At 42.5% G+C, this 22,397-nt stretch overlaps 2 protein-coding genes across 2 annotated transcripts in view; one reads left to right on the plus strand and one right to left on the minus strand.

Annotated features, from left to right (window-relative positions):
• Window positions 1-11,289, plus strand: part of LOC103999671 (uncharacterized) — a 29,806-nt gene extending 18,517 nt beyond the window's left edge. Inside the window, exons 2-3 of the mRNA XM_009421482.3 lie at window positions 10,605-10,722; window positions 10,806-11,289. Of these exons, the coding sequence (XP_009419757.2) occupies window positions 10,605-10,722; window positions 10,806-11,009 (322 nt within the window). The 3' untranslated portion in view covers window positions 11,010-11,289. The remainder of the gene's footprint in view (window positions 1-10,604; window positions 10,723-10,805) is intronic.
• A 272-nt stretch (window positions 11,290-11,561) lies between these two features.
• LOC135671284 (uncharacterized) lies at window positions 11,562-15,720 on the minus strand. The gene is made up of 2 exons (XM_065179331.1): window positions 15,266-15,720; window positions 11,562-12,072 (listed from the first exon to the last, which is right to left on the minus strand). The coding sequence occupies exons 1-2, from the start codon at window positions 15,547-15,549 to the stop codon at window positions 11,853-11,855; spliced, it is 504 nt and encodes a 167-aa protein (XP_065035403.1). The 5' UTR covers window positions 15,550-15,720; the 3' UTR covers window positions 11,562-11,852.
• Window positions 15,721-22,397: the final 6,677 nt, after the last annotated feature.

The following is a 22,397-nucleotide window of genomic DNA, read 5'->3' on the forward strand; positions in this document are numbered from 1 at the left end:
ATCTGAAGGTTGCTGTTCTGGAAGAATCGGTGCTCAAATTGTCAGACTATGGAGAGCCCTTTGAAATCCATACAGACGCTTCAGACTTCGCTATTGAGGGAGTACTTATGCAGGAGGGTCATCCGGTGGCCTACGAGAGCCGCAAACTCAACGAGACTGAGCGACGGTATCTAGTGCATGAGAAGGAGATGACAGCGGTGATCCACTGTCTACGAGTTTGGCGACACTATCTCCTCGGATCGCGATTTGTGCTGAGGACGGATAACATCGCTCTGAGCTATTTCCAAACTCAGAAGAAGCTCTCCCCAAAGCTGGCGCAATGGCAGGACTTCCTGGTTGAATTTGATATGGCAATGGAGTATAAGCCTGGGAAGGCAAATGTCGTGGCCGATGCATTGAGTCGGAAAGTGGAGCGTGTGAATGCCGCACAATTGGAGGGCGGAGGCCAAGCAAGTCAATTGCACTCCAACTTCCTTTCCAGGATCAGGGATGGACTGTATAGTGACCCCTAGGCAGTTATCCTGATGCAGCTCATCAAAGAAGGCAAGGCACGACGATTTTGGGTCCAGGAGGGACTCGTTTACACAAAAGGGAATAGGGTTTACGTTCCCCGAGTGGACAATTTGAGGCGTGAACTCTTAAAAGAGTGTCACGATTCCCTTTGGGCTGGACACCCAAGCATTCACAGAACGTTGGCTCTCGTGGAGAGGGCCTTCTACTGGCCGAAGATGGGGACTGATGTGGAGGAATATGTTCGAACATGTCTTACTTGCCAACAAGACAAGGTGGAGCAGCGGAAGCCGGTGGGACTTTTGGAGCCATTGCCCGTACCAGAAAGGTCGTGGGAGAGCATTTCCTTGGACTTCATATCAAGCTTGTCACCTGTAGGGAGACTCGGATCGATACTCGTGGTGGTCGATCGGTTTTCAAAGTATGCAACTTTCATTGCTGCTCCCCTACACTGTTCAGCAGAAGAGGCAGCCAAGCTGATGATGAAGGAGGTGGTGAAGTATTGGGGAGTCCCGCACAATATCATCAGTGATCGAGACGCTCAGTTCATGGGACGATTCTGGACCGAGCTATTCAAATTGTTGGGGTCAAAGTTATACTTCACAAGCCTCCACCCTCAGACGGATGGCCAGACTGAAAGGATAAACTCGCTCTTGGAGCAATATCTTCGGCACTACGTGAGTGCCAACCAACGAGATTGGGTGAAGTTATTGGACATTGCCCAATTCTCCTACAACTTGCAGTGGAGCTCTGCGTCCAACAAGAGCCCATTCGAGATTATTACAGGACAACAATCGTCAACTCCTCACACCATGGCGATTGGGTATACTGGGAGTAGTCCGTCAGCTTACCACTTCGCAAAGGAGTGGCACCGAAATGCAGATATTGCGCGGGCTTACTTGGAGAAGGCGGCAAAAAAGAATGAAGAAGTGGGCAGACTTGGGAAGGCGACCGCAAGAGTTCAAAGTTGGCGATTTGGTGTTGGTAAAGCTCCAACCAGCATCACTCCAATTCTTTAGGAATAAAGTCCACAAAGGATTAGTGCGCAAGTATGAAGGGCCCTTCCCAATTATCAGTAGGGTGGGCAACGTCTCTTACAAGTTGCAGCTGCCGGCATGGTTCAAAATTCACAACGTTCTTCAAGCCAGCAACCTAAAAGCCTACCACTCGGATCCGCAAGATGCTTCCCGAAGTGTTCCAACTCGGCTACCTCCCATCACAGCCTCCTACGAGAAGCGAGTTGAAACTATTCTGGCGGACCGCAAGATAAAGCTACCCAACGGAACTGAGCAGACAAAGTACTTGGTGAAGTGGCGAAAACTTCCCCGAACTGAAGCCAGTTGGGAGCCTGAAGACGCCCTGCGACATGAAGAAGAAATCATCAACAACTACCAACAAGCGTCGACGAGGGCGTCGACAGTTTAAGTGGGGGAGAATGTCACGAACGGTCGTCGCGCACTCGCAACAACTCCGTTAAACGATCCGTTCGTCGCTCACACCTACATGTACAGCTGCTTGACAGCATGTTTTCTCTTGGTTTTAGGTCATTTTGCTTGTAAAAATGTAAGTTCGAACAAGCTGCAGCGTTACAAAGCGACCGCTCACTGAACCGAGCAAAATAGCCCCAAAACAGCCCAAAACAGCTCCGTTTTCGCATGCCGCGGTGTCACGGACAAACTTTGAAACAGGGTGTTTGATGTAATGCTTATGTATGTCCGTGTCTTTTGGCATGTTCATGCCTTGTACAGAATGTAAAGGGGCGGCCGAAGGCTTAATAGTCCCATTTTAGTTGGGTTGGTGGCCTCTTTAGGCTTGTAAATAAAGGTTGTGTCATGTGGACACGTGCGAGAGCTTTTCGGTCTGTAATGGACCATTTTACCCTTTGTTGTGCCACTGTTCAGAGCTTGTAAAGTCTGTTTGTAATTTGCATTGTCTATGAAGTGTTTTTCGGACATGTCTGCTTGTGGATCCCGATTGAGGCGTTCTTTTTAACCCGTTCTCTCTTTGATTGGTCCTAAGGGACAATGGGAGGCTTCGGGGAGGCTGACCTTTGCGGACGGACGCGCGAGGGTGCCGCACGACTTAGGCAAAACCAGCTAAGTCCGTGTTATATGGTATCAGAGCGGGACAAGCACTCATAGAAACACTTAGCATGCAAACGTGGGGGACCTAGCGGGGTTGCGTTGAGGGCAGTCAGCACACGCGCGACCGTTTGGGGGGAAAACGGGCATGGAGATGTAGGGAAAAGGAGTCGCTCAGAGGAGTGGGCATCTAACATTGGCATTCAGAGGAATGACCAACCCTTCGCGCAAGAGGCACTACGAGAACAGGCAAGCTTGGAAGAATGCGGAGCGCACAAAGGTTGGGATGGCTGAGTTTGAGCTACGGCTCAACGTTGACAACTTTACTTGATGGTGCTCAAGGCAAGCGAGGCGCTTGGCAAAGGTCGAGACCATGCAAAGTGGAATGAGTTGCTCAGCGACCGAAAGAGTTGTGCAAAGCTCACAGAGGTGAGGGGAATTGCTAACTCGAAGAATTCGGTACTCATGCATGGGCTTGTATGCGGACGATGGAATGTTCGTGGCCATCCCAAGGCGGTCGAGACTCGGTGCCATGGAGCATTGAAACTTTCTCTTCGGCATGCGAAGGATACGTCCGGAGGAGGCTGAAGTGTGCAATGAGTTCAGCATGTTGCTAGGCCTTGAGGGGTGCAGCGGTGGCTGTATTGACGTGGAGGCGCAATCTAGCAAGTGCGTTTGCAAGAGGCAGAACAATGCACAGTTTGTTCAGCAGATCGGAGTAGTCCAAGGGGATAGTGATCTCCGAAACGAAGAGAGATGTTGCTCCAACGGGACAGTTATCCAGGAGGGATAAGTCTCGGCTCTCCAGAGGGAGAATCATGTGAGATGGACTTCACATGTTGAGGAGGAGTACCTCACAAACAACAACTCCACGAAGCTCAATGGACCGAGCAAGCAGCGAGGAGTTGTCGCATGATCTCGCTCGAGAGAATGCATTGGTGGATGCATTGCGAGATCAAGTGGGGGAGCGACCTAAAGCAACTTAAATGAAGGCACACTTGGAGTCGATGTGGAGATCGGACTCAAGGGAGGGCTGACCCGTGGAATGGTGGGCGCGAGGGCCACCATCGACTCAATGCAGAAACGAGGAGCGGAGCAACTTGGGTGTAACTTGGCGAAGTACCCAAGCCGCATGAAGGGAGCCAGCATAGAAGTTGGAACATGGAGCAGAGGCACAGTGCTTTCCTTAGACAGAGGTCAAGGACATGAACTCTTACAGAGGCAAGAGTAGGATCATGTTGTTCCATGGGTCCTTCATTCTGACGGAGCGGACTCATCTTGCATGGTGCCAAAGACGAAGGGAGCTTCGGGGCACATGCACCTTATCTCGGAGAAGCATTTGATGGAGGAACTAAGGCGACTCAATTTGCGGAGGTGAAGTTGGGTACAGAAGGCCTTAGCACGGGGCAAGAGGACACAGAGGCGGGTACTCTTGAAGAATATGCCACAGTGTTGCCATTCGAGTTGCTATGAAGGAAGCGGTGCGCAGCGGAGATTGTGCTGGTAGGGGCAGAGGCCCAGGATCCAGACAATGGTGCACAAATTACAGTGAAGTCGGTGGACTTCGGGAGCTACTAGGCGATGGACTGTCCTAGAGCGGTGCTTCATCTAGGTATGACCCAAGAGTGGGTGGATGAAGGTCGATTGCCAAAGGAGCGAACAAAATCGAAGGTGGAAGAGACCCTGCGATGTATTGGCAGAGGCCACACATGGAGGGTTCACAATTCGAGTTTATTCCACAAGGATCAATATGCAACGGAGATGTCACCAGGAGGCGACATGGTGCAGCGGATCGTGGTGGAACAGTTCGTGGCAATGCGACACACACGACATAGTCCCGTGAGGGATGAGATCATATGGAGGTATGATCAGGAGCTACTGGGAGCTCCACTTCGGTGAACAACACGACGGCAAGAAGGGCTATGGATTCAAGGAGTGAAGGCCATGGTACCGCAGAGGCGGGTCTTCCGTGCGTGCATCGAATTTTGCATCGGATGAAAACCTTGGTCATTAGCATATGGGGGCTGGGTTCCACTAAGGGAAAAGTTCGAATGCAAGTACCAGTGAGTTCCATGGGAGGAACTTGATCATGCAGAGGTATGATCGAAGCAGCTGGAGAGTTGGACTGCTCCAGAGCTCATATTCGCTTAAGGGAGCCCGGCAAGTCAGAGGACAAGGCCGAGTAAGCGAACGTTGCTACCAAGGAAGCTAAGGAGAACAGAATCGGTGCAAACCCTACAACGTGATGGCAGAGGCCATGCATGGGAGTTGCAGTCTGTCTTTCCATCGACCAAACAGACTGCTTAGAGAACACAGAGGTGTTGAAGCAGGGGGTCGAAAGGGGCGAGGAAGCGACGACGAGTCCAGAGGGACTTAGCTACCTAAAATCAAGCAATCAGTTAGAATGGAGGTGGACTCGGAGGAGTGTCACGGAGGCATATCTACTGATTGTGAAGAAAAGGGATGTAGATGCGAGGCGACGGATAGTAGTGCCATGGGCATGGCAGCGCCATGGTACCGCAGAGGCGGGACTTCCGTGAAAGTCATTGATCCCTTGCTCTCATGGAGGGAGAGTGCTTGGTCGTGAAAGGGGCCGAGGAGGTGGAGAATGCAGAGGCAATCTTCAAGTACCGAGACAAGGCTGAAGGGCAGAGGCCGAAGAACTTCGTAAGACCGGTGTCAACAAGTTTCTCATCAAGATAGCCGTAAGTGAAGGACTTCGGGTCATGCAAGAGTGCACGACCAAGGAACGAAGCAGGCAGTACGCGGTGCTGTACCTTTGCTACTCAGTGGAGTAGGCGACAGGGTTGATGGAGAAGACGGTACAATCCCAGAGGCGACCTCATCTATCAGAGAATTACTCCAAGTTGGGGTGAAAACTTCCTGCATTCCAGAAGTTCAATGGCATTGAGAAGGTGAATCACAGTAGCTAACTCAACGCAAGGAGTGCAACACTTCAAGTGCTTCAGAAGTGTGAGCAAAGAGCAGGCGAATACCAGTAACCAGCTCGATGCATGAAGTACAACCTCGAGGAGGCGGGCGAAGTCAAGTAACCTTTGCCTTCTCAACTCTTAAGAGGATGGGCGAAACCGAGTACCCCAATTCTCTTATCTATCCAGCAGAGGAGCTCTGCACAAGTTCAAAGACCCTTCGAAGATAATGGAAGACAATAGTTGTCAAATCCTCACCAACGGTGATCAGTGCTACTGAGAGTAGATTGTCCGCTTCATTTCCCAACGAAATGCCAATCGAAAGCGGAAGTGATGCGAACCTACTTGGATGTGACAACTAACTGAAAGAAGAGTTAATGAGCAGATTTTGTGAAGGAAGGACCCAAAACTTCAGAAGTTTGCGAGGCGATGCTCGTTAAAGCTCCAACAAGCATCCACCCAGTTCAAGCAGCATGTGGAAATTTTGAGAAACTGGCACAGTAAGAATGGTCTTTTCCTTCATTTGGTGGATCCGCAGGAATCAACGAGGATCAATACAACTCAGCCAACCCCACACCAGAGTCAGAGTCATTGGCGAGTTGAAGCAGCATGGCGGATCAAAGGTTCGACTACTTAGAAACAGCAGCGGAGAGCAGCTGGGAGCCAAGAGGCGCATTGCAGCTGGAGCAGAAGATTGAAGACTCAGCAAAGGCGAAGAGTTGCAGTGTTCACAAAGGCTTCGACGAGGACGTCGAAAGGATAAGTGGGGGAGAATGTCACGGACAAACTTTGAAATAGGGTGTTTGATGTAATGCTTATGTATGTCCGTGTCTTTTGGCATGTTCATGCCTTGTACAGAATGTAAAGGGGCGGCCGAAGGCTTAATAGTCCCATTTTAGTTGGGTTGGTGGTCTCTTTAGGCTTGTAAATAAAGGTTGTGTCATGTGGACACGTGCGAGAGCTTTTCGATCTGTAATGGACCATTTTACCCTTTGTTGTGCCACTGTTCAGAGCTTGTAAAGTCTGTTTGTAATTTGCATTGTCTATGAAGTGTTTTTCGGACATGTCTGCTTGTGGATCCCGATTGAGGCGTTCTTTTTAACCCGTTCTCTCTTTGATTGGTCCTAAGGGACAATGGGAGGCTTCGGGGAGGCTGACCTTTGTGGACGGACGCGCGAGGGTGCCGCACGACTTAGGCAAAACCAGCTAAGTTCGTGTTAGCGGGCTGATTTCTGGAATCTGCCTCCGCTCACCAAAACGTCAGCCATCTCAGCCCCTTGGAACCCCCCGGGTGGCACAGGGCTGGATGGGGCTTCGGTATAGTACCGGGCGTTGAACACTCATTCGCAAGTTCACACGTTGCCTTGACGGGAACTTGTTGTCGCGCCCGAGACTCGGTGAGCAGCTGTTTGTGGGCTTGCAACTGTTCGTTCAACCTTCTAAAGCCCTTGTTTTCCCCCTCTCCCTCTTTTCTCTTGTGCACACAAGGTGCTCGCTGAATTGCTTGTAAAGCTTCCCCTTTTCGCGAGACTTCGGGACTTGTCCGTTGCTCGTTCTTTCGAACTAATCAACTTTCTTTTTTACAGGTCCTTCGGGACCTGCGAGAGGTTGCAAGTGGGCTGATCTTTGCGGAGCAATATCGCAAGGCCGAAGCGCGACTTAGGCAACGCAAGCTAAGTTCGCGTCTTGGCCGCAAGGGTGCCTTACGCCTTAGGCAATTCCAGCTAAGGCCGTGACAATATGTCAACTCGACACCGACCTTGTTGGATCTCCTCCCGACGAGTTCGCCACCAAAGTTTTGCATCTCCGTTCAGATACATGGTCGCTATAGAAACTTTGGTTTCTTTAGAATCAGGCCTCGTAGCTTGGAAGTATTGTTCCATATCGAACAGGAAATTCTCGAGCTCTTTTGCATCTCTGGCCCCTCTATAACCATGAGGCTCGAGTGCCCTCAAGTTTTGTGGCGGCGCAACGCGAGTGTTGCTTCCTCTCGCATTTAGTGCCCTTGTGAGCATGGACACCCTCGAAGTGAGTTCCGCCACAACTTCCTGCAGGTGTTGCACAGAGTCTTTGGTGTCATATGACAATCGATCGACTAGGGCCTCAACCTTGTCGATCCTGGACTCCGCTTCTTCTTGCGAGCTCTCTACCTCAACAAGCCTTCGTTGGCCATGGTAGAGTTCCTCCAAGCTCGCTTCGAGAACATCCAAGCGGGTTTCCGCCATTGTGAGTCTCTCCTTATGACTCTTTTTCCTGATTGGCACTCCAGATTGCGCCTCCTCCGCTCGCGGAGAGTAGCCAACTTCTCGCTCATCATGTTCGCTGTCGCGCTCCTCCTGAGCGGCTCCAACAACATGCGAGCGAATGTGCACTTGCAGCCCACCTACGGCTGCTTAGGGCAAGGGTCCGGCTTGCCCCGTCTTGCTTGATTCGCCACGATGCTTTGCAATGGTGAAGTTGCAAAGTTCCTTCGCTGCTTGCTCGAAGTGCCTGCCCACTCTGATACCACAATGTCACAACCTTAGCTGGAATTGCCTAAGGCGTGAGACACCCTTGCGGCAAAGACGCGAACTTAGCTTGCGTTGCCTAAGTCACGAGGCACCCTTACGGTAAAGACGCGAACTTAGCTTACGTTGCCTAAGTCGCGCTTCGCCCTTGCGATTTGCGTCCGCAAAGATCAGCCCACTTGTAACCTCTTGCAGGTCCCGAAGGACTTGTACAAAGAGAAAGTTGATTAATTCGAAGAACGAGCGACGGACAAGTCCCGACGTCTCGCGAAAAGGGGAAGCTTTACAAGCAATTCAGCGAGCATCTTGCGTGCACAAGAGAAAAGAGGGAGAGGGGGAAAACAAGGACTTTAGAAGGTTGAACGAACAGTTGCAAGTCCACAAACAGCTGCTCACCGGGTGCCGGGTGCCGGGTGCGACAACAAGTTCCCGTCAAGGTAATGTGCGAACTTACGAAAGAGTATTCAATACCCGACACTATACCGAAGCCCCATCCAGCCCTGTGCCACCCGGGGGGTTCCAAGGTGCTGAGATGGTTGACGTTTTGCATGCAGCAGCGGGCTGTAGAAATCAGCCCGTGGACGCGAAAACGAAGCTATTTTGGGGTTATTTTGCTTGGTTCGGTGAGCGGTCATATTGTAGCGTTGCAACTTGTTCGAACTTACATTTTTACAAGAAAAAGGACTTAAAACCAAGTCAAAACATGTTGCCAAGCAACTGTACATGTAGACGAGAGCGACGAACGATTCGTTGAACGGAGTTGTTGCGGGTGTGCGACGACCGTTTGTGATAGCTTGGTCGTGAAAGGGGTCGAGGGGGTGGAGAATGCAGAAGCAAACTCCAAGTACCGAGATAAGGTTGAAGGGTAGAGGCCAGGAAACTTTGTAAGATTGATGTCAACGGGCTTCTTATCAAGATAGCCAAAAGTGGAGGACTTCGGGTCGATGCAAGAGTGCTCGATTAAGGAACGAAGTAGGCAGTACGTGGTGCTATACTTTTGCTACTCAGAGGAGTAGGGGGCAAAGATGATGGAGAAGACGGTGCAATCTCAGAGGCAACTAAAACTATTAGAGACTTACTCCAAGTTGAGGTGAAAACTTCTTACATTATAGAAGTTCGATGGCATTGAGAAGGTGAATCACAGTAGCTAACTCAATAGAAGGAGTGCAAACACTTCGAGTGCTTCGTAAGTGTGAGCAAAGAGTGGGCGAAGGCTAGTAACCAGCTCAATGCATGGAGTACAACCTTTAAGGAAGCGTGCGAAGTCAAGTAACTTTTGCCTTGTCAACTTTTAAGAGAATGGGCGAAGCCGAATATCCTAATTCTCTTATTTATCTAGCAGAGGAGCTTTGCACAAGTTCAAAGACTCTTCGAAGAAACCTAATGGAAAACAATAGTTGTCAAATTCTCGCTAATGGTGATCGGTGCTTTTGAGAGTAGATTGTCTGCTTTATTTCCCAACAGAATGTCAATCGAAAACGAAAGTGATGCGAACCTACTTAGAAGTGACAACTAAATTGAAGAAGAATCAAAGGGCAAATTTTGCGGAGAAAGGACCTCAAAAACTTCAAAATCTACGAGACGATGCTCGTTAAAGCTTCAACAAGCATCCACTTAGCTCAAGCGGCATGAGGCATTTGAGAGACTAGCATATAATAAGGAAGGTCTTTTCCTTCATCTCAAGGATTTGCAGGACCCTACAAGGATCAGCATAACTCAGTCGACCCCACACTAGAGTCAGTGTTGCTAGCGAGTTGAAGCAGCATGGCAGATCAAAGTTTGACTACGCAACAACAGCGGCGAAGAGCAGCTAGGAGCCAAGAGGCGTGTTGGAACTGGAGGAGAAGATTAAAGACTCAGCAAAGGCAAGGAGATGTAGTGTCTGCAAAGGCTTCGATAAGGATGTCAAAGGAATAAGTGGGGGATAATGTCATAGACAAAGTTGTAGACGAGGTGCTTGATGTAATGCTCATTTATGTCCATATCTTTTGGTTTTGTTCATGCTTTGCACAGCATGTAGAGGGCTGATAGTAGGCTTAGCAGCTCTATTTTGGTTGGTTTTAGTGGCCGCTTTAGGCTCGTAAACGAAGGTTGTGTCATGTGGGCACTTGTGGGCATGTCGGTCTGTAGTGGATCATTTTGGACCATCCTTTGTGCGATCATTCAGAGCTTGTGAAGTCTATGTTTGTAATTTGCATTGGCTATAAAGCGTTTGCTGAAATGGTTGCTTATGGATCCCAAGTGAAATGCTTTCTCTAACCCGTTCTTTTTTGTAGGTCTTAAGGGACCATAGGAGGTTTCGGGGAGGTTGACATTTGCGGAGGGACATACAAGGGTGCCGTACGATTTAGGCAAAACCAGTTAAGTTTGTGATAGGACGTTCAACTGCTTGGGAAAATTTATCTTAGACAGAAATCAGGAATTATGTTTTCCAATGAGCAACAATTATACTTGTCAACAGGAAGAAGGAAGGTAAAAGAGAGACGACATTCTATCTGATGCAGTCTTTGGTTTCAGATGTTGTATAGCTGAATCATTATGCTAATTGTCTAGATTTTGTATCCATTCAAGTGCAGGTGGTTGTCAGGAAGGGAGTTGAAAGAAATTGCTCTTTTCGGTTGTCCATCTCTCGACAGAAAAACAGTGTTTGCAGCCAAAAGACTACGTTCTTTCTTCAGCATTCAAGAAGATATTGTAAGTTGGCTTCATACTGAAGTTATGGCCAAAATCGAAAGACCAAATGTTATGCCAAATTTGACGCTTTCTCAATTCTACAGATATGTCGAGGTTGCCAGATGAGAACCTCCTGCAAATTTATGAATCAAAGAGTAAACAGGATGGAGAAGGTGATTCTGTCGGATTCCATGAGAATTCTTGCGTTATTTGCACTTGATGCAGTTCCAACACAGCTACATATCCCCTGTGACTTGAAATCTTCCGTCTGCAAATTGCTGAAGGAGGTAGTCAGTCTTAGTGCTTGACATACGAAGGCGAGAAGTAGTGTCCACTGTTGTTACCGCAAATTTTAGCTGTCGTTGCCTTCCTAGCCTCAAGACACAACATCAACAATCTGAGTGAAAGACCATTTGGCTCATAGGAGGACAAAGGTTTTGGTCATTTTAAAATGCTACAATTGTCTTTTTCATGTTTATTCTGCAAGAATGTGTAATTATTTATTTAGATGAAATGCTCAATTATAAATAAATGTAAGTGATAAGATTGCATACATGCATTTTGATGCATGAACGTTTAGGTTTGCAAGTGGCTGTCATGCGTTGGCATCTCTGTCGCTTTCTGTGTACTAACTAATTAAGCCTTTGTGAATGTGATCTGCAGAGGCTTAATTCAGTCAACATATGTACACAACTATAGGACGATTAAAATCGCAACATATTTATACATACTTATTGGAAGAAATGGATGGGAATGTTACCCTTCAGCTTCTTCAGTCATACATGAAAATAAATAATAATAAATGTGAACACACAGATTGGTTACAACAATCAATGAAAGTGTTCCCAACACAAGGAAAATAATAATAATAATCACATACACATTTCGCTTCGGTTAAAAATAATTGAGACTTACCAGTTTTATTGTTGTATACAACATAGGCATTAACCAAAATATCACTTTGATGAACAACATTTTCACATAACCCTATTTCTATTTCATGTCCACCAAATTACTGGTGCACATGTTTTTGCTATCCACAAAGGCAGCAGCAGAAAACTTACTGTAGCATCAACTCTGGCCCCTTAAGTTGTTATGGATCGTCCAGCTTCCATTCTTCACAACCAAGCAATTGCAGTGCAGGTGCCATCTCAAAGCACTCTTACATGGAAAAACCATGGAAGAACAAATGCTATCACCAAGCACACGATCAAAAAATTACAGAACCGTTGATTCCCCCACCACCGGCTTGTCTCAGAAGTGGCATCACCGCCCCTTCTCAACGTTCTCCTCTCATGCCATCTCTCCATGAAACTGATGTCCTCTTCGCCGTTGATGTTTTTCGCATTGACACCACAAATTTCGCAGCTCCTGTATTAGGAGGTAAAGACATCATGATGTCACTCAAGTTCACTAGTACTTGATCAAAACCTTGAAGCACATAAAGGACTAAATCTTGGAGAGGCATATCCTCTCCAAAGCAACTATATAAAACTTAGTACTGACAGAAGATTTATTGTTATTGGTACTGGGACATGACTAAAGAGGATCAGCATAGACCGTAAGGTTAACTAGTAGCAGGGAGGCCTGAATCTTGGTTGATGGGTAGAGTGCCTCTTTCTTCTTCTTTTCACCGTCCAAAGTGAAGAAACAGTATAGGGAAACTTAATTCAAATGATAGATAATATGGTTTAAACAAGGTTAATAGGAAAGGACTGACAGGACCGATATAGTTTTATGGGATAAATGTCTTTGTTTGACAGCAAACATATACTAATATGCATGACACTAGGGATCATAAGAGAGATCTAGCAGAAGTGTTGGATATAAAGGAAAACATTCTGGGCCAAGTATGAAAATTTTCTTCTTCAGTTCTCCAAGTTCATGTGGAAGCTTCTGTCCATTGTAAGAATAGGCAGTCGGCTTGCATGAGCACATGATAAGGCCTAGCAACTGTTATATAATTTTTTTCTTTTTCTTTAAAGCTATGGATTACTCCAATGATAATACAAAAAAACCCCAACATCCCTATTCACCTTAATCATTTGCCTATCTATCTTAACTATATCATTCATCTTTATAGTATTACTAGTCTTATATGTCATATACTCGATCATAGTACTACTTTAAAACATTTAGTTTCTAAGATTTGAATCTTTAACTCAAGTTTATTGTCAGTCGCATCTAAAATTTCATCCAATCAAATTAGTCAAAATGTAGTATTTTCAAAATAATCGTAAATACCTAAATTTACAACCAAGCTTCGTCATCTCTGAAATTGTTAAAAAAGCAGTGTCCATTCCAGCAAAAAATTATTGAAACACAAAGGACAAGCAACCAGCCAATCATCTATTAATTCAAATCAGCGATTTAAAAAGGCGCTCGGGCGCTCGCCTAGGCGCTCGGGCGAGGCGAGGCGAGGCCCGAGCGCCTCGCTAATCTCCCAGGCGCCGCCTGGGCCGCTCGCCCGAGCCCAGGCGCTTCGGGCGAGCGCCTGGGTTAACTAAGGCGACCGAACCAAGATTTTAGGTCTGGTTCGATCCTGGTTCAGTCTATGATGGTTAGTTGGTTCAATCGAACCAACTAAAACTGATATAAGTGACAAACGAACCCTAACCCTCGCTGCTGCCGACACCGATCTCGATCTCGATCCCGATCCCGCTGCTCGCCGCTCGCCGCTGTCGCTGCTCGCGCCTCTCGCTGCTCACCGCTCCTGCTCCCGCTGTTGTTGCTCGCTGCTGTCGCTGCTCGCAAACGCTACCGCTGTCGCCGCTCGCGCCTCCCGCTGCTTGCCGCTCCTGCTCCTACTCCTGCTGCCGCTGCTCGCAAACGTTGTCGCTGTCGCCGCTCACGCCTCCCGCTGCTTGCCGCTCGCCGTTGCCGCTTCCTTTTTTCTCAGTCAGTAGGCTCAGCACCCCTTTACACTTCCTTTTAACAGTATACATATATTGTATACTGTTAAATGTTAATATTATTAAGTTTATTTGAAATGATTAATTTTCAATATTATTAATAGATTAATAATATATTATTTTAATTTTAATATTATTAATTTTTATTAATTATATTATATATTTTTATATTATTTTATTAATTATATTATATATTTTTATATTATTTTATTAATTATATTATATATTTTTATATTTTATCGCTCGGGCGAGCGCCTAGCGCCTCGGGCGTTTTTGGACCTTGGCGCCTTTTAGCGCCTAGTGCTTTTTAAATCACTGATTCAAATATATATTCTATCCTCCATTAACGACCACATGTACTTGTTCTCTTCATCCAATTGCCAAACCAACAAAAAATAAAGCCCATTTGAATAAGCAGGTACTACTTGTAAAAAGACACATGTGGTGTCTTTATGAGCTGGAAACTTGCATGTGGACATAAAGATTGTAAATGTAAGTCAATGATTGGTATCATTATTGCAATGAACTTGGACTATCAGACACTCCAATTAAACCTAGGGGAACATCACACCAATTAACTCTAAATTGCAGTTACTGCTTCCCAACAGCTATCATCTAGATAGTGGCAGGTCCTTGCCAAGAAGCTTGAGTTGGTAGGAACAACTTTAGAGTTAGAAATTTAAGCCAACTTATCACAGGAGTACAATCTGCTCCTCTGATTCCAATTCACTGCAGAGGCTTGGCACCTTCATGCGGATTGAATGTGGAATGAGCCAAACATGGCATCAAGAACCCATGGGCAAAGACCAATTCGCTCAACTTAGTTCACAGTTTTTTTTGTCTCAAATCGTCAAGTTGAGAGTTACTTATCTAACCCATAACTTAAGCTATTTATCCTTAAATATATATCTATTCTCAGGAAAAAGAAATGCTAACCGATGATGCCCTGAAAACTTAAACTGATTAAGCTATTGCAGCTGATACCAACATATCTAAGTGAAGGACAGGAAGGACAGAGAGGTGATGCATTCGAAGATAGGGAGGTTGACATGAAAAGCATGGGAGTACATGTATCTTTGTTTGGAGCCAAAAGAAGGTGAGCACACTAGGAATGAATAGACTTTAGGATACGCAAACAAGTCGTCTCAGGTCTACAAATGGTTTTACCAGCATATCCCATAAAAAAGGTGCACATCTGATGAACAAAACATTTCATCTGATCTATTTTCTTTAAGACTGCAACTGCAATTTTGTACTTTGGTGTTCTTGTTTAAACCATGAAGCAATAATGTCGGCAATCATGTTCTTAGGACAACTTCTACCTATTCAAGCGACTGTCATCGATCGGAACAGTAAAAAGGTGAAACGTTGAAGGTCATGCCATTGTTATATAAGATTCCATAAATTTGCTAAATTGTGTGACCGAGTGAAATCATTTCAGTTCATTTCATGTGGAATTTAATCGACGCAGAACTCAATAGCTATTTCCTTTGTAGCATTTCCACAAACGGTTTGACTTCAAAGAAGAGGGACCGTATGACATGCCACGAGAGATCAAATAAAGGGTTGGCTATTAGCATTTCTACAAACGGTTTGACTTCAAAGAAGAGAAGGGCCATATGACATCGCACGAGAGATCAGATAAAGGGTACCTGTTGCCTTTTACGCGAAACCAGGCCTCGGCGCAGGGCCGATGCGCGCTGCCGAGCTCCCCTTTGCAGGCGCACCCCAGCTGGATCAACTCCGACGCCTCCGATCCTCCAACGCAGGAGCCCAAATGGCAAATCCGACACAGTTTCTCACTCTCACCCTTCTTAACTCCGCCGACGCCGGCCTCCACGTCCCTCTCCTCTCGCCACTCGGCGCCGGCCTGGCGGTCAGAGGGTGCGGGCTCCACCGACCGCACAGCGATCGCCACCGCCTCACCGCCGGGCATCACGACGACGCCCCGAATCCGAGAAGGAAGAAGGAATTTGGAAAGAGATGGCGGCGTGGGTTTTGCTGCCCGAGGGTCGTGTTGAGTGTTATCGGAGAGCGACGGGAAACGATCCGTAGTCGTGCGCTGTAACGAGAGAGCGCGCGGCGGAAACGGAGGAAGGCGGCAGGTGGGGAAGCGGACAAGTGCCGATATATGTAAGTATTGGTCAACTCAATTCCATGGGCGAAGTCAACAGAGTTTTGGGTCTAAGTAGATGTAGTCTTTAACACGTAATAATGCACAGTCTAATGGTTGATGGAGACAAAGGAAAGGCACAATCTAATTAAAGATTATGGTGGCTACCGTTGTTTTAATCGAAGAAAAATTAGGTTATTTGCAATTGGATCTTTACCGTCTTTCTTCACAAGTCCAACATATTTTTTTTATTATTTTTTAGCACAAAGGAACAAAAAAATAATAAAAAAAGAAGCTGTATTACTTAATCACTCAAAATATAGTTTAGGATCTGTCCCATGAAAAAAAAAAAAAAAAAATCTTGGGATGGTAGGAGCCTTGTTGGTTGCACACACATGTTCCATCTTAATCACCTTTTTAAGGATTTACAAAGATCCAAAATGTCCGTTACTATAGAACGATAACAAAAAATTACACCGTCAATATCGATCCCAAGCCCGGATGTAAAAAATAAAAAAAATTATATTAGATCACTGATAATCAATATATAATTATGTCATATCCCATGAATATGAATCTTGACCAATTTCAGTATAGAGCTAGGTTGTCATCGGGACGTGACTCGACGCACCTTCACCGTCTAGGTGTCCCGAATCATAAACTGTGGGCTAAGAGGTCATCACGAAACAGTCCATCATATTGATGCTCAAAAGTAGTTAAGGGTTCTTTGTCAACCAATAAAGGTCTAGTTTAGTAACTTGGATTATATGAACATTCAAAAAAAGAGATTAACACTATGATCAAATTAGAAGAAAAATAAATATCATTTGCTTACAAAAATTTAAAGAAATTGATAGTATTGGATATAAAATTTGGTATAGTAGAAAAGATAAATACAGAATCTTAAAAACAATGTAGTAGATATAAAAAGATTTGAAGATAGAATTATAGTTCTAAAATTTATCAAAGGACAATATGCATATGTTTTGAATATCATTGGTGCTTATGCCTCTCAAGATATATTAGATGATTAAATCAAAAGAAAATTTTGAGAATATCTAGATGATATCATTCAAGGAATGAAAACTAATAATTGAAGGAGATTTGAATAGTCATATAGGAAAAATGAATGCATGGGTGGCTTTTGGTTATAGGAAGAGAAATAAATATGGTAGTATGATTTTAGATTTTACAACTTCGTGGTCTTATTATTGTAAATATTTATTTTAAGAAGAGAGACTTTTTTACTATTTGGTAGTATTAATATTTTGTTACAATTGTAGTTAGAGAGACTTTTTTCTCAAAGGTAGATAAAGTTATTTGTATGAAGTAAATAAAAAAAGATAAATTTTTTTTTACTAGAATCGGATGGTGAAATTTTTAAGAATAGGGTGGAAAGAGAAGTGATTTGAAACTTAAACAAAAGACTATGATGACTAATAAAATTAGGAGCTTAAACAAAAAAGAATTTTTTATGAGACTAAAAGTAAATGTATGACTTGTAAGAGAGAGTTGATAGTAATGCAAAAAAGTTCAAGAAGTAATTTTTACAAAAAAAATTATATTTTAAATATTAATAAAATTATAAAAATAAGAAAAAATTTAAAAGATATAAAGAATATAAATAGAAGATAAAAAAGTGATTACCATAACAAGATATAAAGCTTATGATAATTTTTATAATAGATATTAAAGATGATGAAAAAGATATATATCAAATTACTAAATATAGGGAAAAAAAGCATAAGGATTTAGGTAACATTAGATGTATAAAAGACAAAGATCAAAGAATACTTGTTAGTGATAATAAAATTTAAAAAATATTTTTATAAATTATTTAATAAAGATTTCACTTAGGAATTAACCTTAACGATAAATAATAGTGATGTATATAATAATCATAGATTTATTTATAAAATTAGAGCTAGTGAAGTAAAAGACGTCTTAAAGAAGATGAAAATAACTAAGAGTGTGAAACTTAATGATATCCCTATTGAGGTCTAGAAAAATTTAAGCGATAAGGGAGTAGCTTGGTTAACTAAATTATTCAATAAAATGATGAGATTCAGAATAATGCATGATAAATGAAGAAAAAGTTTTTTAGTGATGAAACTTTGGGAAAGATTTATTAAAATTAGGATAATGTTTGTAATAAATATATCTAAAAATCAATCTAATTTTATGCCTATCAATTATAGAAGTTATTTATTTGTTAAAATAAATAATAAAAAATATTAGGAGAAAAATAGATTTGTATATAATTTTTATTGACATAGAGAAAGCCTACAATAGAGTTCTTACATATTCATTATGGTGGATTTTAGAAAATAAAAATGTAACCACTAATTTGTTAGGATAAGGGAGTAGCTTGGTTAACTAAATTATTCAATAAAATGATGAGATTCAGAATAATGCATGATAAATGAAGAAAAAGTTTTTTAGTGATGAAACTTTGGGAAAGATTTATTGAAATTAGGATAATGTTTGGAATAAATATATCTAAAAATTAATCTAATTTTATGCCTATCAATTATAGAAGTTATTTATTTGTTAAAATAAATAATAAAAATATTAGGAGAAAAAGAGATTTGTATATGATTTTTATTGATATAGAGAAAGCCTACAATAGAGTTCTTACATATTTATTATGATGGATTTTAGAAAACAAAAATGTGTCCACTAATTATATTGATGTTATTAAGGATAGGTATAATAATATAGATAATAGCATTAGAATTATAGAAACTATGCCAAGTGAGTTTTCGATTGTTATAATATTATATTAAGGATCTGCATTAAGTCTCTTCCTTTTTACATTAATAATGAATGAAGTTACTCATCATATACGTGATAGACCTAGTGTATATTATTTGATGATGATATCATCATAATTAATGAAAACCTAAATAAAATTAGTTATAAACTTGAGCTAGGTAATCCTTCGGTCTTAAATTAAGTAGGACTAAAATTGAATATATGAGATGCAATCTTAGTCATACATAAGAAAATAATATTATATTGGATGGATAATAATTTTCTTTAAGTAATCAAAAGATAGAGAGATCAATGAATATATTATTCCGATCATTAGTAAAAGAAAAAATTATAAGATAATTATGAGACGAATAATAATTAGAAAGATGAAAGGATTAATATTAATGGTATTATAAAAGATAAAGAAAAGATTAAGAAGTATTTAGTGTAAAATATAAATAAAGATTCAAATACTCTAAGCTTAATTAAATATGTAGATTTTACGATCTCGACCATAATAATATAGTCGATCTCAAATAATCGAAACTTATAATTTTATTATTATTATTATTATTGAGATTTCATAAGCCATTGTAGATTTTATAGTAACTACAAATGTGGATCCTGCATTGGACCATAGCACTAAATTATTCGTGTATAAATTATTAATGTATTCCAACCCATATGAAAAAAAAAACCATCTAATTCAAATATAAAACCATAACTAAATTGTTAGGATTTACTCCCTAAATTGTTATATTTGACCTCATTAGGATTATGATATGTTAGGATCAAGAGCATTAGGATTTGACCTCATTCGATGAAAACCATTTTTCCGATGAAATCCATATGAAGAAAGCAAACTACCTCATTACTCCCTAAACGGTTTTTCGATGAAAACATTTCGGAAAGAACTTTAACTTAAGGTCGAAACAGAAGTATAGTTGATGTAAAGTAATGGAGGCAGTTTGCAGTTAATATAAAGAGCAGAATGTAAATGCAAACAGAGATTTAGAGTGGTTCGGTCAATCTTGACCTGCATCCACTTTTGGCTTCCTCCTCCGACGAGGTCACCGATGTCCACTAGAGGTCTTCCTTTAATAAGCAAAGACCAACTCCTTCTTACACCCCTCTTCTCTTTTTACTGGGTTTAGGAGACAACCCTTACAAGCACTCACACTCCTCTTACAGAATTCTAACACTTAGAACTTGAGGAGGATTCTCACAAGGGATTTCTATAGCGTTTTTTGCTTTTAAACTCTCTGTGCTTGTGTGCTTTAACCAAGGATAAGAAGGGTATTTATAGGCTTCAAGTTGATTCAAACTTGGAGCCTAAAAACATCTCATCTCGGGTTCCCCGGGCACGGGCAGTACCACCGCCTACGCTAGGCGATACCACCGCACAGGTCTGGCGGTACCATCGCCTTGGGGGTAGTGCTGGGCGGTACCACCACCTAGACTGGTGGTACCACTGCTTAGCACCCTGTCAGGGGTGGTACAATCGCCCAGACTGATGGTACCACCGCTTGACACAGTCTCAAAGACTGTGCCATGACGGTGAGACTTCTTGGGGCACTGTTTGGGCTTCTTATTGGGCCCAACATAGTTCTTACATGGGCCTAGCTATCCGATAATTGGGTTGGCCCAATCCAAGCCCAATTATGTGTTAATTACGATTCTTAAGACGTATTCTAAGCTAAATAAAGTTCGTAAATCTATTTTTCCGGTGAGCTTCCGGAGATCTTCCGACGATCTCTCGGCAATGTTCCGGCAGACTCCCGATAAGCTCCTGGACTTCACGACAATCTTCTTGGTGAGTTCTGATGAGCTTCTCTGGAAACTCCGAGACTTCTTAGCTGGTTCCTTCAGAACTATCGACGAACATCCGGACTTCCGACGAACTCTCGAACTCCCAACGTGATCGCATCCTTAACTCTGGGACTTCATTTTGTTTCATGCCTTGCTATCATAGTTAATCCTACACATGTAAACCAAACTTCGATCTAGATAATTAATACTAAGCATTAATTAAGTTGTTCAGCATGTCATTGGTCTCTCGACGCTTCGTCTGATTCTTCGACGCATCGTCCTCTCCTACGGCCTATTGCCCAATCGGCCAGTTGACTCTGTAACTCCAATATCCTTGGCGCAATGTCCGCTCTTCTTGGCCCGATGCCCGAATCCACGGCCCGAAGCCTTCTGTCGATACATCGACCGATCCACCGGTCCGACATTCAATCTTCTGACATGTTCCTCCGGCCCAACATGATTTTTCCTTCTTTAATTGTCTCATCCTGATCGAAGCATCCTGCGTCACTCAAAATGCAGATTAAAATATAAACACAATTATCAATTGGTTTCATCATCAAAATACAAGATTCAACAATCTCCCCCTTTTTGATGATGACAACCAACCGACGACGGAGTTAACCTTAACTCTCGGAGTTTAACCAAACTCCCCCTATCAATATGCTATATTAATAGAAACTCTTGGATTCAAAAATCCAAGCAACATGTCATGATCAAATCATGCATGTCATCAACATACTTCTCCCCCTTTGTCATCAACAAAAAGAAGTACCATAATCAAGTGTTTGTAATATAAGTTCTACACATTGCATGATAAACATAATTTCTAGTTTTTTTTATCATCATGCAAGCTTGCAAAAATTTAGAGTTTTGCAAGTTTGTAAATTTTGCTAGATGTATAAGTTTAGCATTTTTGCTTCTTGAGATAGGTAAGATAACACTTTTTTATAGTGTTCAAGATAGCAAGTTCTACATTATATAAGTTAGCAAATTAGAGATGTTCAAGAAAGCAACACTTGCTTTCTTGAAATATGTAAGTTTTACGACATACAAGCTAGCAAATTTAAATATATGCAAGGTGGCATATTTACTTTTCTTTGCGATATGCAAGATAGCATATTTTTATATCTTCTTGAGATTTCAAGCAAGCAATTCTTGGTAATGTTCAAGATAGCAATTTCTTCGATTTTGAGAAGTATAATTTTTACTTTCTTCTTGAATTGTGTGAGCTAGCAAATTTTTACTTTCTAGTATGTTTTACTCCCCCTTTGTCATTGTCAAAAAGAAGGGAAGACCCATTACATCAATTTTTAAATCATGATAAAGGTAAGTAATCATTCTTATTTGTGCATTATTATAGTGTTAATTTATTACTAGTCATAAGTGCCCAACAAGCCAATCACGTGAGCGATGGCACGTGTGACTTGATATAAAATATTTTTGCTTATTATATTTTGGCATATATCACTTTATAACTATTGTATATATATATATATATATATATATATATATATATATATATATATATATATATATATATATATATATATATATATATATATATATATATATATATATATATATATATTGTGATGTGCTTGGATTTGTGTAATGGGAATCGGATCGTGATGAGATCACGATAATGAGATCGATTCACCTTTAAAAACAGATCCTAAATAAACCCGGTCACAGGTTACTCTAGAAGTGATAACCGGATAGACTGGTGTGCTGTATACCCGTCCATATGATGGATGCAGCTGGTCTCATAGCTGCTCATGTAGGGACACTAGGGATACAGTATAGGTGCTCATTGGAGAATGAGTTCACTGATTGATCCGCTTACGGAATGCTGGATGGTTGATGATGCCTTATTGTCAGACATCGATTCCGTAGTCCTAGTGGTATATCTAGTTCTTAGACTTGAGATACTAAGGATGTCCTGTATGAGTGCTCCACTCTTTGATACCAGACTTATAGGTTTGGCTGTCCTAGATCTAGTACAGCTGGTCATTGAGAGTGGTAGTCGACCTTATGAGGGCTATTGAGTGTCGATAGAGGATCATCCACTCTTGCCTTCATGAGAGGAATATCCCATGTGTTCTTGCTCA

This window comes from Musa acuminata, unplaced genomic scaffold (assembly GCF_036884655.1).
Source record: "Musa acuminata AAA Group cultivar baxijiao unplaced genomic scaffold, Cavendish_Baxijiao_AAA HiC_scaffold_1138, whole genome shotgun sequence".
NCBI classification, from domain to species: Eukaryota; Viridiplantae; Streptophyta; class Magnoliopsida; order Zingiberales; family Musaceae; genus Musa; species Musa acuminata.